This window comes from Prionailurus bengalensis, chromosome F2, assembly GCF_016509475.1.
Source record: "Prionailurus bengalensis isolate Pbe53 chromosome F2, Fcat_Pben_1.1_paternal_pri, whole genome shotgun sequence".
Taxonomy (NCBI): Eukaryota; Metazoa; Chordata; class Mammalia; order Carnivora; family Felidae; genus Prionailurus; species Prionailurus bengalensis.
The window spans coordinates 21,817,168-21,833,400 of record NC_057353.1 but is presented as its reverse complement, the minus strand read 5'-3'; the positions used below and the strand labels follow the sequence as shown (position 1 = coordinate 21,833,400).

The window sequence follows — 16,233 nt, the reverse complement described above, 5'->3', positions numbered from 1 at the left end:
ATTGATAGTAGGGTAGAGTGCATAGGAATAAACCGAGTTGGTTAAATGAAGGGCAAATTACGGGTTGAGTGTGCACCTTCCATTAATTATGGGTGAAGGCTGGATTGTGCTCATGTGTTTGTGAATGTTTTCAATCACCACATATTTCGGTAGTGCCTTCTTAAGCTGCTAGTCACTGAGGATACCCAGATGAACAAGACACAGTCTCTGCCTTCATGGAGTTTACAGTTAAGTCTTTCGTTGTTTTTTGTTGTTGTTGTTGTTGTGTTTGTTTTTTAATTCTGCCCCTCTCTTCCCTAAAGGAAGCTGCCAGAATGTGGCAGTCCAAGAAGGGATGGGAGCAGGGCGATGTAACCAGGCGTGAGGGTTCCTTAGGTAGTTCTGTTTGCAACATCCCCAACGAGCTCTGCTTGAGAATCAGACCTTAAGAGGAATGTAACAGAGTGGATTTTTCTCCCCCGCTGCAAGTTAATTGGCTCATTTTCCTTGCTAATTGGGCAGAGCCGCACAGATAAGCCAAAGGGGGGAAAATCAAGAAAAAGTGGGCACATTTCCCAAAACACTTCCCTGTTTTCTGATCATCTATGAGAGCTCATTTTAGAATTGGAGGTCAGAGGGGCTTGGGCCTGGAGAAACAAAGTTTGTATGTAAATAAGCCAGGCCCCTCTTTTACAGAAGAGCTGATTAAGGGCCTGGTGGACAAAGTGCACAGAATCCCTGCTCTCTGACACCACAAAGTATCTATTACATGAGAACTTCCTTCTGGCGCCAGGAGGCATTTAGTTTTCACTTGGGTGTTCTGTAGGGGATGAGGCACTGGGTGGGGCGAGGGTCGTGGAGGATTGGAGGGCTGCTAAAACGAAAGCAACTCTCAGCAGGGGAATGACTCTTTTGCTCCAGGGGGTACAAAAAGAATGGGACCCTAGGAGAGAGGATGGAGACAATAACACAAGAACTAACCTTGTGCAATGCCCTACATTGTCCAGGGGTGCCTGAACGCTGGGAAGTCTCTGGGAGGTGGGCTATCCACAGAGAAACAAGTCCAAGAAGGTGAGCAAGTGTCCCAAGACCACTCAGCTGACGAATGCAGAAATCTTCTAAAGTCCACAGCAAAGGGGGCTCTTTCGGGGAGGAGCCACATGGCAGGATGTCATTCTCTCCCAGGTTAACTCCACAATTAACAAGGCTTGGGACCGCATATTGGAGACCAGAGCAGTGTGCTACATTTCAAGGGGTGTTTTGATAATGAAATATTTTCACACTTCCAAAGTACGGCCGATAAACACTAAAAATCTCCTGGCACAGAAGTTTCTTAGCTTCTGCCCAAAAGTGGAAGTCTGTCTCAAGAGATTAAAAAAAATTTTTTTAATGTTTATTTTTTGAGAGAGACAGACAGACAGAGCATGAGCAGGGGAGGATCAGAGAGGGAGGGAGACACCGAATCCGAAGCAGGCTCCAGGCTCCGAGCTGTCAGCACAGAGCCCGACGCGGGGCTCAAACCCACGAACGGTGAGATCATGACCTGAGCCGAAGTCGGACGCTTCACTGACTGACCCACCCAGGCGCCCCAAGAGATTCTTTAAAAAATAAGACTGCACTCAGACTAGCTCACCCTTCAGAATGCCCCCAAATCAATGAGGTCCAGAGATTCTTCAAACAGGCCTCCTTCGGAGGCCTTCACCACAGGGCTTTTTCTTCCTGAGAGCTGGTGTGCTTCACTCTGCTAGTGGAGCAGTCAAAGTCATTTTCAGGAGATACACAGCATGCCAGGGGCAGAAGAGTTTATGCTTTCAATCCGCAGATACTGCTTTAAAAAAATCTTTTCCCAAAGCCACCTGCATTTTTACTTGTCAAGACAGTCAGTGAAGATTTTTTCCTTCCCTCTTGATGGCAGAGAAAATCAGGTCTCTGAAACATACTCAGACTTTTTCGCCCTCGAGCCTCCGCAGACCTGATGTGTCCAGGCACTGGCCTGTCTACGCAATGAGGCCTGTTGGGGCTCCAAGGAAGCAAAAATCTTGACACAACTTCTGGATAAAGAAGCCAGCAGTGGACGACTGGTTGTGTCGTAGATGACAGAGAACTCCTCTTGTCCATTCCGAGTGTTCCCACAGGTGCTTGGCCGCTTCCTTGGTGGCGCCCAAACGTCAGGAGTCCCTTTCCTTCCTGGGCTGGGAGTGGGGGTGGAGGGGACATCCTGGACGACCAGGGACAGAGGCTGCAGGGGACCTAGAGCTGGGCACGTGGCTTCGTGTAGTTGAAGAAAGAAGAGACAGGGCCTGGGGTGAGGCTGGCCTAACTGTGCCTCCAACCGACCTGCTCCCCGTGTGACCGGCACACCACGTGACTAGCAGTCCACGTGACCCGTGCACAGCGTTCCCCAGATCTTTCACCTCGCTGGCCTAGGTGTCCTGCTCCTTAAGCACCGAAAGCCTAATGAACTGGGCCATGGAGCTCTGGCTGATGTCTGCAGAGTGTCCGTTATGCCTGGGGGGGATCAAGCTCAATGCTTCTCCAGGGCTAAGGCTTCTGTTACATAGTAGGGCAGAGTGTTTCTCAGCACGTTCTAGGGTCAGATGGATTATGTGAGGTTGAGGACGCGTGGTGAGGTGCAGGGGGGAGATGACAGGGATGAGGGACAAGATACGTGATGTCATGTGTGCTTCCCGAGTGATCATGCTTTTTCCCACGAGAGTGTGTCCTGAGTAGGTGGGAGTTGGTCTCACAGTGAACCTTATACACTCCATCTATAGTAGCATAGTTAATCCCTACATTATCCAAAAGAAAATAATCTGAGCCACATATATAAATCGAAATGTTTAGTAGCTGCATTATAAAACCAAAAAGAAACAAGTGAAAATAATTTTAATCACATTTGTTTCAACCCGATATATCCAAAATGCCATCATTGTTAGACATAATTTTGGAAACATATTCATGAGGTATTTTACATGATCTTATTCATTTTGTCTTCAATATCTGGTGTGTGTTTTACTCTACTGTACATGACTAGCCACAGCTCAAGTCCTCAATAGCCTTCTGTGGCTAGTGGCTTCCATATTGGCCAATTGGAGACTCTGTTTTTGTAGGTCAAAGATATGGCAATTTCTTCAGCCATCCAGATGGCTCAGAATATCAGGAGACTTTAGGAAGATACCACCAGGAAGGTCATGTAGGGAGGGCTCTTTCCATTCAAATGCATTGTCACAGCAATCATTTCTTAAGCATTTACTTTCTAATGTTTTGGCCTGGTGTTCCCAGAACGTAGATGCAACTGCTCCTCTCCCAAAACCCTAAACCCACTTGACCAGCCCAAATTCAGACTTTTGCATCTAGTCTTCCAACAGAGTTAGAAGGGGCAGTGGCCATAAATGGCCTATTTTCTCTGGTCTCTAATTATTAACCTTCCTTGGTCTACCTTTTTAGAAAACCTAAGTTTTAGATATTTTTAATACATTTTTAAATATTTATTTTGAGCGAGAGAGAGCTCATGCACATGTACATACGAGTGGGAGAGGGGCAGCGAGAGAGAGAGGGAGAGAGAGAGGGAGAGAGAGAATCTCAAGCAGGTTCCAAGCTCAGCAGGGAGTCTTATACAGGGCTCAATCTTAAGACCATGAGCTCAGGACCTGAACCAAAACCAAGAGGTAGATGCTTAACCAACTGAGCCACCAAAGCACCCCTAGATATTTTTAACATTTTAAACCATTTAAAATATTTAAATATTGCATTTAAAAATATTTTAATATATTAAGTGCCTTTTCCGTGTTACATCTGAGTGTGCTTTCACATACACCACAATTTCATGTAAGCCTTTCAATAACTGATTTAGGAATGTTATTCCAGTTTTTAAATAAGGAGAGTGAGGATTGGAGAAGTGCTGTGACTTTACGGGAAGAGAACCTGGAGAAAGAAATGTAGGCCCATCCATTTTCTCTCAGTGAGGTCTCCTACAAGATCTATGGGAAATGGGATCACGTACTTCAAACCCTAGAAGCTTGCGGTTAAAGCAAATGGCATCCTGGGGCCATCGAAAACCCAGAACAAGTCCTGGAGTACAAAACCTGGGTCAGTTCCTGACCTGATACTTATTAGCTATATGACATTGGACAAAGCAATTAATAGTGATGAAAATAACTCGCATTTATTGAACTTCTTCCATGTATCAGGCTCTGGCCCAGGCATTTGCTCATACCCTTCCTCTCCCTTATGAGACAGATAGTTCATTTTATAGATCAGGAAACTGGGCCTCAGAAAGAGGAAATTGCCAAAGGTCACACAGCCAATAAGCAGGAAAACCAGGATTAGAAAACATTATTAAATGTATTAATGTTTGTTTTATAATGTAACTTTTAGCCCACCCAGCCTCCCTTGCCTACTTAAAAAGGACATCTTAAAGAATTTCAAGACGATTAATGTATACCATAAACATTTGTATATTCAGGCCACAAATCTAAAAGGTTGCAAAGCAGGGTGCCTGGGTGGCTCCGTTGGAAAAGCACTGGACTTGATTTCAGCTGAGATCATGATCTCATGGTTCATGAGTTCCAGCCCCAGGTGATGCTCTGTGCTGAGCCTGCAGCAGATTCTCCCTCTCTTCCTGCCCCTCCCCCACTTGCACTCTCTCTGTGTCTCTCAAATAAATAAACTTTAAAAAAAAAATTAAAGGAAACATGTTGCAAAGCATGGGCATATAGGAATTATTTTCAATATGCATTTTTTAAAATACAAAAATAAAGTCTTTACGATTCATTTGCAGTGTACAACTTGCCAAAACATTAGAATAGCTGAGCTTTCAAAAGAGATAATTGTACTTGCACTGTTCAGCTCATGGGGCTGTTGTATTGAGAGAGAAGGGAAAGTAAAAGCATATTCAAAGTGTAAAGAGGTGACAGACGTCATATATTACAAACATGTTTAAAGCAAACTGCAGTTATACACTAATATGAAATGCATTTGAAGATACACTTCCTGATCTTTATTGGGAGTCTGCAACTTGAAAAAAAAAGAGTAAAAGAAAAATATGACTAGAAAGAAAAGGAGGGAAAGGAATAATGAAAGAAGATGAAAATAGCTGCCTTTCTTGAAAGAGAACACAGGAAAGGAGGGAAGAAGGAAGAGAGATAAAGAAGAAGGAAAAAAGAATGGAAAGACGGAAAGATAAAGAGGCACAAAGAAGAGAAGAGAAACAGGAAAGGAAAGAGCTATGAAAAAAATAAGCAGGAACATTTGGGGTCAGTCAGTTCCTACAAGCAAGAGAAACTGGCCATGACCTGCTTAGCTTTGAGACTGGGTACAGATTTTTGCGACTGTTTAGAGAAAAACTAGCACTTTGCCCACCATTAATCTTTTCTAAAGAAAGACTTTGTTCTGCACCTGTATAAACAATCCAGATTTTTAAAACCTATATGCCTGCCTCTAATGTGTGAGTCTATGTATTTATACTGATAAATTCAAGTCACCAATAGGTGATGCAGAAATCTAGCTTACGATCTCCTTTTTACATCCTTCGCTCCCCCTTCTCACTTTTTCTTCCCTCCTTGGCCTGTGGCACCTAAAGTCAAGTTCAAGTTCGAGCACCCCTATGAAGAACTCTACATTCTGTGGATACTCTCTGCCTTTTCCCAGCCCAGAGAGAACGGAAAATGAGCGATATTTTCATTCAAATGATCCCCAGAGGAGCCCCTGCCCCATCCCTTAACAAAATGACAAAATGTATAGGGAGAAAACCTCTACAAATGAGGGCGACCAGGAGGGCTTGCGTGAAACATCCCCCACCAGGGAGGCCTGGCCTGGGATACGAAGGTGGACGATGCCTGAGTGATGAAGTCAGCCCAGGCCAGCCACCTGTTGTGGCACTTCAGGCACGAAGCCTGGAGCATTTGTTCTGCGGAGTTGCTGGTGGAGGGAGGCTGGCCCCATGGCTTCTGCCCACTCCGTCCTGGGCTGACTGCACATTTCTTTCCTCGCACTTGGCTCCGTTTGGGAGCCTGTGAGCTTTCAGGGAAAGGACAAGTAAACACCTAACTCCAGTTTGAAGACTCGATTTCCTCATTGCTAAACGGAGTTACCATACCCCAACCTCGCAGTGGTTTAACCATTTTGTTGTTTTGTTGCTTTCTTTTAATTCCCGTGGGCAGTCGTATGGCGCCCAGCCCAGTGACTGGCGCACAGCAGGCACTCAGTAGCTGGCCTCCTTCCAAAGTGAAGTACCCATTCCAAGAGCACCTACTGCAAAGGTCCTTTGAGTTAGAAAATAATGAGGCCACGGTTTTGTTTTGTTTCCTTTGGGGGAGGGGAGTGCGCAGAGGGCTTATTTTTGGTTGGCATAATTCTGGATGCTGTTTTGTCTTTTTTTTTTTTTTTTTTTTGAGATTGCATTGACTTAGCATTCTGCATCCAGGAGTGTGCTCTTCAATACACAATCTAAAATAGGAATCGATTCCCTAGACTACAACGCAAAGAGTTGGGGCAAGAGCTTCTATCTTACGCATTGTGGCATTACAAACAAAACGAAGCATGAAATTCTCAAGACAGTGGAAAATAATGGATATAACGGCTTGTGATGTGTGGTGAGGGAGGCGTGTTAGCGACTAAAGACCGAGGGGCCGGGGATGCTAGACACAGATCTCCAGTCCGTATTCTACTTACCAGCCCGGTGATTGGGGGTCCTTTACTTAAATCTCTATCTCTGTGGCTTAGCTTGAAGTTCTGCAAAGTGGAGATAACATTTAAGTCACAGATGTTTGAAAATGGAACGAACCGAACCGATGTACTAAAAGTGCTTTGTAAATCATGAAGCCACGTTAGGGGAAAGGGAGGACGGAAAAGGGAGAGGTTAACTGTTGTCAGTGCTGTTTGCTTGCTTTGCTCTTAAGCTGTGGTCGGGCAAGCCCAGGATAGGCAGTCCTACATGATGCGTTATGAACTTGGGAAACAGTTCCGCTGAAAAGCCCGGGAGAGAAGCAGAGGTCGCGATCCTAGGGATTCAAAGCGTCTGGCAATCTCCGCCACCGCTAAGACTAGTTGGGCGTGGAAGTGGGGTGGGTACGAACAAGGTCCCCTCCTTCACTTGCCCGACACACATCTCTCACTGACAAGCTGAGGGTCCCACGGACCCGGGGCCCCAAATCGCGGCTCAGCGGAGACTTCCCCTTCCCTGCCCCCAACAGCAGATCCTGAGCGCAGACAAACGGTCCCCACCCCTTCCACGCCCCCGCCCCACCTCTTGCCCCCCCTTTCCAACCCCCTCTTCTTTGCCCGGGTGGTTTGTCCCGAGGAGTACAAATAAATAGTCCTGTCAAAAGGCGCAGCTAGCGCTAGTGCGCGCGGGGCCTGGGCGGGGGCGCGGACTCCTCTGCCCGCGCTCTCCCGGGTCCGCGGCACGGCTCGCTCCCCGGCGGGGCTGCCTACCCGGGTCTCCAGTCTCGCTCCGAACGCTGCCTGGCCCCCCGCCTCCGCCAGAGGGAGCGGAAGGCCGACACCGCGAGGCTGGCCTGGGGCAGGAAGGCGGACGCGCGTGGGCGTGGGGGACGCGGTGATGTCCACCGGCTCGGTGAGCGACCCCGAGGAGATGGAGCTGCGGGGGCTGCAGCGGGGGTACCCGGTCCCCGCCTCCAAGAGGCCGCCCCTCCGCGGCGCCGAGCGCAGCTACATCTCGCCCAGTGACAACTCCTCGGCCGAGGAGGAAGACCCCGACGGCGAGGAAGAGCGGTGCGCGCTGGGCGCGGCCGGCGGCGCGGAGGGCTGCAAGAGGAAACGGCCGCGCGTGGCTGGGGGCGGCGGCGGCGGCAAGAAGCCCCTCCCGCCCAAGGGCTCGGCGGCCGACTGCAAGCAGTCGCAGCGCAACGCCGCCAACGCCCGCGAGCGCGCCCGGATGCGCGTGCTGAGCAAAGCCTTCTCCAGGCTCAAGACCAGTCTGCCTTGGGTGCCCCCAGACACTAAGCTTTCGAAGCTCGACACGCTCCGGCTGGCTTCCAGTTACATCGCGCACCTGCGGCAGCTGCTGCAGGAGGACCGCTACGAGAACGGCTACGTGCACCCGGTGAACCTGGTAGGGGCGCCGCACGCGAGGCTCGGGGCGAGAGGCCGGGAAATGCTCAGGGAGCGAGCTCCCGCGTGCCAGTAAGGGTCAGCCCCCTGGCAAGAACCCGAAAGGGGGGGTGCTGGAATGGGTAGTGAGGAGTCCAGTTTGGTTTCTCCCAGTCAAGGGAGGGGCCAGGCCGTTTTCCTGGGGAAGAACCGTGCACCCTTCAGGGCTTCTTCATTCTGATCTTTGTACCTGGTACTTTGCCCTGTGACAGCAGTTGGCTTAGATCCTACTCCCGGGGTGAATCTCGATGCCATCTGCGTCCACGACCCGGTTGCAGATTCAATGGCAAGTCTCTGTCGCCCAAGCTTTTCCATCGAAGAGTCAGACAGGTTCCATTTAAGGAGCCCTACTTACTGAAAGGAAGGAGGGAAGGCCGAGCTCTATTTAATCAGCCTTTGGATGTTAAAAAGTTCTTGCAGAATAGCAGAGGTTTCCCCAAAAGGGATTTGTCTGGAAAGTCCCTTTCTAACCTGCCAACTTTCCAGGCTTGAGAAAGAACCTATTCCAGTTCCTACTTAGAGTGGAGGGCTGATGATGGTGTGTGTGTGTGTGTGTGTGTGTGTGTGTGTGTGCGCGCGCGCGCGCGCGCGTGCTGGGGGAAGGGAATTAAACACAAAATCCCAAACTTTTGCAAGTTTCACATAATCATCTTGAGGGCAAAGTCCAGGAGGAAGCGTGGACGGAAGTCTTAACGTCTCACGCAATCAAAATCCAGTAAAATTAAAATCCCAGTTTGGAGAAAAGATACCCAAATTCCCAGAACAGGGATAAAATCTGAGCTACTCAAAGCCAGGGGTATTCCAGGGTTCATTTAAGAGAGCGGTTTCGCTTTGAGACGGTATTTTTTTTTTCCTTCGATGTCTGATTCTCTTTTGACTTTACAGACATGGCCGTTCGTGGTCTCAGGACGACCTGACACCGACACCAAAGAAGTTTCCGCAGCCAACAGATTATGTGGGACCACCGCTTAGATCGAAGTCACTTGCTGGAGTTACTGTTCAAGCGCGTGTGTTTGGGGGCCACGGAGAAAAGGGAGCATGAGAACCCCCAGAGAATGGGGGAAAGTGCCATAGGACTCTGCTAAATCCTCCTCGACACCCCCCACCCACCCGAACTGTGAGCAGGACGTGAGGCGGGCGTTGGGGACAGAGCCTGAGGGCCGACCGTGTGGCCGTCATCGCAGGGCGCCAAGGGCTGCGGCTGCTGGGGATCCTGGCGACGACAGTTTTCTTTTCCAAAAGACCTTCCTTCTGTCTCTACAACGCGCAGCCAGATCCAGCCTCGGGCTTTAGCAGTGTAGACTGACCCCCGCGCTGTCCTGCCAAACCGCCTACGAGTTAGTTTCCCGACTGAGCCAGATAGACGTATACGATGGCGGGGCCCTGCCCAGCACAGGCATGTTACGGTGAGGCAGTGGTTAGAACGTGCTCTGGATGAGTGGCTTTACAGACAGCAGTCTTCACGCGAGACCAACATCGGGGCATGTTTTTAAGTTGCAAAGAGAGGGGAGTGGCACACCTGGGCCAGGTTTGTACCCCCACGGGACCCCAGCCTCCGGGAGGCAGGGGCACGCCCGCTCCGTCTAGGGAAAGACGGAGGCGCCCTTTCCCAGACCACCTGACCCGGGTTGGCCCGGAGCGCTCCCGGCGCTTCTGCCTCCCGGCTGCAGTCAAGCCCTTCACTCCCTTCAGGCTCCCGCCGCTTCCCAGCCAGGCTTCTGTCTCTACCCGCCTCCCGTCTAAACTAGAGCCTCCCACCCCCGCACCCCGCACCCCACCAGGCTCGCGTCCCCTTCAGGCCTCCGTCCAGTCCTTCCTCCCACGCCTCCTTGCAGCACCCCTCCTCCGGCCCCTGACCATCCCCAGCGGGCCTGCCGCCTCCATGCTCTGGACGCCTCCCCCGGCCCACCGTCCAGGCTCTGCCTCGCGGGAGGAGTGCGCTGGGTGGTCCGCTGAGGCTGTACGCACCCAGTGACCCCGCTCAGGGGAAATGCGCCGCTGTCTCGAGGCTGCACTACCACAGCAACTAGCAAATGTAAATAAATTTATTTTTTTATGAATAAAACGCGTTGTGAAAACCGAGTGGCCGTGGGCGCGGCAGAATGTGGTCTTTGTTGCCTTTTACCTAGTTTGGTCCGGAAGTTCATTTAAAGGTGCTTTCTTGGCTCCCTGCGCTGGCATTGGTTCTTTCTCTGCAGAACGGGTGGTGATCACATTTAAATTACTGCGCTTCCAAATGGAACTCTCATTACTTGCTATGATTTGATTCTTCTGGAGGCCGAGGTTACTGGAAGACAAGAACCAGAGGCTTGTTACACCAGAAGAGTCTTTGGGGCCAGGGCTACTTTGAAAGGTATATGTTCTACAGGGTAATATAGGTACACTTCTTACACTTACGCGCGCGCACACACACACACCCCGGATGCTTTCTCCAGCTTAAACCCCTACAGCCCACACACTGGAGTGGGGAGTAGGTCTCAGGTCTAATTGGCAGAATAAAACCATAATACAAGGCGCCAAATTGTGTTTCAGTTAGAGCTTTTCTTTCTTCCCCTAAATAATGTTTATATAGTGCTTTTAATGTACACCACCTCATTTTCCTTGTTATTTTCTTCCATTTTTCACTGCAATATTCTCAAGAAATAATAACCTGGAAAACCATCATATGGTTTTTCAAACGCCAGTCATTTTATTTTATTTTATTTTATTTTATTTTATTTTATTTTATTTTATTTTATTTTATTTTATTTTTTAACGCCCGTCTGTTTTAAAGCTGCATTCTCGCTGTAGAACATTTAGAAAAGTTGGAAAAGTGTGAAGGAGAAAACTACCTAAACAACTGCCCAATTTGGAGTATGTTCGTTATTTAATAAAATCGAAAGGCAGTTTTCTGGACCAGAAAGAGAAAATACAGCTGGGGTTTAGGAGGTGAGAGGGAGGTAGGGGAGCATGATTTCCTGTTTTGAACTAAACTAAACCAAAACTCTGGATAACTGCTTTCGGAGACGATTTTCTTGGGCTTTATTCACAGGGGGAGGGACCCGGCCCTCAGGATCTAATCTGCCACAACAGCAGAAGTTGGCACAGGATTACACTTCTTGGTTTCTGTGGCATTAGGGGCTCTCTGGTAAAAGCAAACTCAGGTTTGCTAACTAGTGATGGGAAACCCTAGTATGGTGGTTTAAAGGCACTTAGGCCCCCTGATAAGTTCTGGGTGGCCCGCTTCTTGGGGGTGGGGTGTCTCCTGGAGGCCAGCTGTTAGTGTCTTTTCCAAAGCTTCCATCACATTCGATCCGATCCGTTTTAAGGGAAGGGGGCAGTGTGGTATGTTGTTAAGGTGACCTTGAATGTCCACAGAACCCAACTAGAAATTGAAGCTCTGCCACCCACAGAATAGTGACCATATGCAACCCCTCTAAGCCTCCGTTTTATCACCTACAAAATGGTGATAATAATAGTGCCTACCTAGGAAGAGTGCCATCAGAAATAAATGTGAAAATATTTATGCAACCCTTCTAATAAGCGGGTTCTAATGACTCCTTAAAAAAGTGGGGAGACATGCTTTGGCAAAGGGGACACTTTAAACAGGTGGGGCATTTCAGGATTCCAGTCTTTAATATTCGTGGCCCAGCTTTAAAATGCCTGGATTACAACCATAAAACAGAAGTGTCCCACAAAAGCAGAAACAGAAAAAGTTAAAAAAAAAAAAAAGAAAAGAAAAAGAAAGAAAGAAAGAAAGAAAGAAAAAGGCTGTGTTTGTAGTAAATACAGAAAAGAAGAAGCATTTGAATAAACAAAATATTTGGGCAAATTTTCATAAACAAAATTTAAATATTTGTGTCTATATTCTCTCTGGGCAGTTCAGGGGCAAACTCACAGATTTCCTGCCCTTCCTCTATCAGCACTCCCCACACTGAAGTGGCCTTCTTTACTGATTCACGTGTCCAGACTGTCATACCATGCAAACTCATTTCTGTTGCCACTTTACAGGGAAGAAAAAAAATCTTCAGAATTATTTTTGGGGGGCTCCGTGGGAGCCTGGGTGGCTCCGTTGGTTAAGCGTCCAACTTCTGCTTGGGTCATGATCTCAAATTTGTGAGTTCCAGCCCTGCTTTGGGCTCTGTGCTGACAACTCAGAGCCTGGAGCCTGCTTCAGATTCTGTGTCTCCCTCTCTCTCTGCCCCTCTCACCCCACCTCAAAAATAAATAAACGTTAAAAAAAAAAGAATTATTTTTGCTCCACGGTTTCTTTAAAAAGTCCAATGCCAAGAATTATGTTATTTAAAAAGAAGAAGAAGGAAAGAGATCAATTTCTAGTAAGTCTCAGTGAATCTGTATCAATTGCTCAAGCTTCTTGGACAACAGTGGCTGTAGGAGAGGTCTAAACACCTTGGAACAGTCTTTTATTGATGGACCATGACCATCGTGCACTCTGAGTAGTAGAAAGGGAGCCCAAAGCCTTCCTTATTCTCTTTTTCCTTTATTTTCCTTTAGGAATTTGGGTTGAAGAAATAGGAGTTGAGGCTGGCTATGGAGAAGATTAAGAAAAAAAGAACGTCTCTCTGAAGGATTATGTCAATTCGATTCTGCTGCTGTGTGAGAAGAGTTGAGAGAAAAAGCTGTAAGGACTATAATGCAAAAAGTACTGAATAGCAAATAAAAATGAGTAAATTGAAAAATAGTCTTCAGGGGGCTTTTTGAGAGACCAAAGCATTATTATTAGTGATACTGACTCAATCAAAGAGAACAAAAAATCCCCTTTCACAGGCTCTTCCTAAGATGAATATTTTAAAAGAAATGCTTTCGGCACTGTAATCTTGAAACACCTAGGCGTCTCTCTTGGTTGTGGATGTTGAATTGATTTTGTGCGTATTCTTTTGCCCTGGACTTCAAGTTACAACTTCACTTTAGTCTGATGGCTCCTTCAACAGATAGTGCCATTGACCATCGCAATTTACAAAGGAGATTTTTTTATAGGTACAGTTTCCCCTCATGTTTGATAAATGCTTAATAAGTTTTTTTAAAGATATTCCCCTCCATAAAAAACACTAATACACATCCTATTTTAATAGGCAATAGGTAAATAGCTTGGCTACTGATTTTGAAAAAACAATAACTGAGAAAGTCATTTTAGTTATGTTTGGAAGAACAATAAATAGATAATTTAATAATTGTCTTCTCACTGCCAAAGACCTAACTTCTGGGAAAATTCACTAGAATGTATGGATTTCCTCCCTTTATAACAGAGAACCTGGCTACTTTCCTTTCACTGGGCAGTTCTGCTTACCCCCTGAGGGCGGTTCCCCCCCCCCCACCATGCGCCCGGCCCCCCACGATGCCACTGGTTACTTGTTTGCACTCACCATTAATCTCCTCTTATATTCCATCTGCCCTCTGTATTATCTTTCTTCTCTCTCCCACAACGGTGAAAGGTGAGTCTATGACACTAAGAAGGTCTAGAAAGTCGCCAGAAACCTGAAATCCACATGTAATTGTGTAAACACAATTAGCACTACTGTAGTGGTTATCTCCAATTATCTCAGCCCTTGTTAGTTCTATTATCAGCAAGATAGGTTATGGACCAACTTTGGGGTCCTTCATTGCTTGTGGTAAAGAGGATCATGGAGCAGTTAAGAGCAGTGATTTTCCGTTTGGTGAAAATACGGTATCTTGTATTGACTATTACTATTAGCAGTAGAAATGGGGAGGGGTGGGGAGCAAGAAGCAAGAGGCTTTTGTCTTTGACCATTCCTAGTTTGTTAAAAGATTTATATGCTTTTTGGATCTTTTTTTTTTTTTTTAATATTTTTAAAAGATTGCAAACCACCGTATTAAATGTAGCTGGTTCCAGTCTAATCCCACAATTTTGTAGCTCTGCTTCTTTGGGTACTTTGCCACTCTTCCTGAGGCAAGAACAATATATCTTACCCCACAGAAAATGGATTAAATGAGATAATTCTATAAGGCACTTGAGAAATGCTCCATAAATGCTAATTTAAAAAAAATTGTATTCTTCATTTTCTTTCCTCTAACAGTAGTTCAGGTGTCCTTATTCCTCATCTGAAAAATTTCCCATCATCCCTTTGCCACTGTTATCACCTTGCTTGTTTTAGTCCACATGTAATTTTCCTAAACTAATGGATCTTTCTTTTTTGGCCACTAAGAAGAAATTTTTCTTTAGTTTCCTCTTGAAAAATAAAGATGATCACACTCAGCGTCAAAAATCACCAGTGGTGTAAGAAACAGACTCAGGTAGTTGTGCAAGGTAGACCAATGGATTTGATGCAATAGAATACAAAAAGCTCATTGATACGACTTCAGATTTCACACTGCAGCCCACCTTTCAGAAACTACACTGGTGGAGTCTTGGTGTGGTGTCAAAGACTATCCACGTTAACCTGAAATGACCATTAATATACGTCTTCTCTTTACAACTACATATCTGTGTGAGGCTTCATTTACTTTGACCAAAACAGTGTATCACAGCAGAATCATGTAGAAGGCAGAAATGGGAATCCAGCCATCTTCTATTAAGTCAGATGTTAAGGACATCTGCAAAAATATAACACTATGCCACTCTTCCCATGAAAATGTGTTGGAAGATATAGTTATTTTTCATTAAAAATGTGTTTGTTATGGAGCACCTATAACAAATTGGTGCCTATAACAAACTGGGAAGCTGTTGGTTAAGCATCTGGCTCTTGGTCTCCGCTCAGGTCTCATGTTTGTGAGTTTGAGCCTGGTGTTCAGCTCCATGCTGACAGCACAGAGCCTGCTTGGGATTCTCTCTCTCCCTCCCTCTCTGCCCCTCCCCTGCTCACTCTCTCTCTCTCAAAACAAATAAATAAGCTTATAAAAATGTGTTTGTCTTGTTTACCTGTAAGTAGCTTATCATTATTTTCAAATGAATGAAAAAAATTTTCTCTCAGTTTTGATTCCAAACCCAGTAAATATCAGCAGATATAAACCACATAAACAAAAGCTTTTCAGGGTCTTTAATAATTTTTAAAAATGTGAGGAGACCAGAGACAAGAAAAAATTGGGAACCACTGACGTAGGTAATTCCTAAGGCCCTTTTCGTAGATAGGATTCCATGTTTTCTTGACGGTGAGGCAATCTTAGCAGGACAGGAACACGTAGACCACGTCTAGGTTAGAGATAGGAGCAAACACAGGATCAGAAAGATTTGTTAGAGTGGTTAAGATATACAATTAGATGGGGCAGACTTTCCCTATGCAATACTGCCTTAATCTTGCCAGGAAAATCAGCAGAGCAGGGCTGATGCCTGAGCTGGTGTCATATAGGTTGCTTTCTGAAGGATTTCTGAAATGTTTCCCACTCTCTGCCCCATTCCCAGCTCTTTAGGTCCTTGTGTTTTAAGCCTTTCTAGTCTCAGGGCTGGATCTGGCTTTCAGCTGAAAGAGAAAGTGATGCCCCAAACTCGTGACTGCAAAATCCCATTTCTTTTGCCCATATATTAATATTCTCTGAGGGCTATGTTAGAATCATAGCATTGTGTTGTCCTGATGAAGAAATTTATTTAAGGAAATGTGGGAATCATTTCCACTGATCCTCAACAAAGAGGTTTTTTTTTTTTTTCTTCTATCTGTAAGTTTGCCAAGTGGCAGGCAAATATATTTATTTGTGATATTGATTAGCTTATACAGGACACATCACTGAAGTAACTAAATGCCTTGACATGCAAAACCTGAGTACAAGAGAAACAAAAACAAGCAAACACACAATAACAAAAACTCAAAGGCTTTGGAAGCAAACTTCTTCAAGGGCAAAGAAAGGATCCCATAAAATAAAAAGCTCAGCCACATGAGGTCCAAGGGATTTGGATGATCCTTAAGGAAAACTGTTCCAGGAGCCAAGGAGTAGGGAGGGACTATCTATCATTGTGCAAAAATAACAGAAACTCAGGGCACCTGGGTGGCTCAGTCGGTTAAGCCTCCGACATCAGCTCAGGTCATGATCTCACGGTTGGTGAGTTCGAACCCCACATGGGGCTCTGTGCTGACAGCTCAGAGCCTGGATCCTACTTCGGATTCTGTGTCTCCCTGTCTCTCTTCCCTTTCCCCATTCATGCTCTGTCTCTCTGTGTCTCTCAAAAATGAATAAATGTAAAAAAAATAAAAA

The 16,233-nt window shown here is 46.3% G+C and overlaps 1 protein-coding gene and 1 long non-coding RNA gene across 2 annotated transcripts in view; one reads left to right on the top strand and one right to left on the bottom strand.

Moving 5' to 3' along the window:
* Positions 1–7,524, bottom strand: part of LOC122495482 — a 30,822-nt gene extending 23,298 nt beyond the window's left edge. Inside the window, exons 1-2 of the long non-coding RNA XR_006300473.1 lie at positions 7,414–7,524; positions 6,652–6,711 (exon numbers count right to left, since the gene is read on the bottom strand). This is a non-coding gene — a long non-coding RNA (uncharacterized LOC122495482). The remainder of the gene's footprint in view (positions 1–6,651; positions 6,712–7,413) is intronic.
* A 16-nt stretch (positions 7,525–7,540) lies between these two features.
* MSC (musculin) lies at positions 7,541–10,173 on the top strand. Its single transcript, XM_043601190.1, has 2 exons — positions 7,541–8,053; positions 8,977–10,173. The coding sequence occupies exons 1-2, from the start codon at positions 7,541–7,543 to the stop codon at positions 9,061–9,063; spliced, it is 600 nt and encodes a 199-aa protein (XP_043457125.1). The 3' UTR covers positions 9,064–10,173.
* The last annotated feature ends 6,060 nt before the right edge of the window (positions 10,174–16,233 follow it).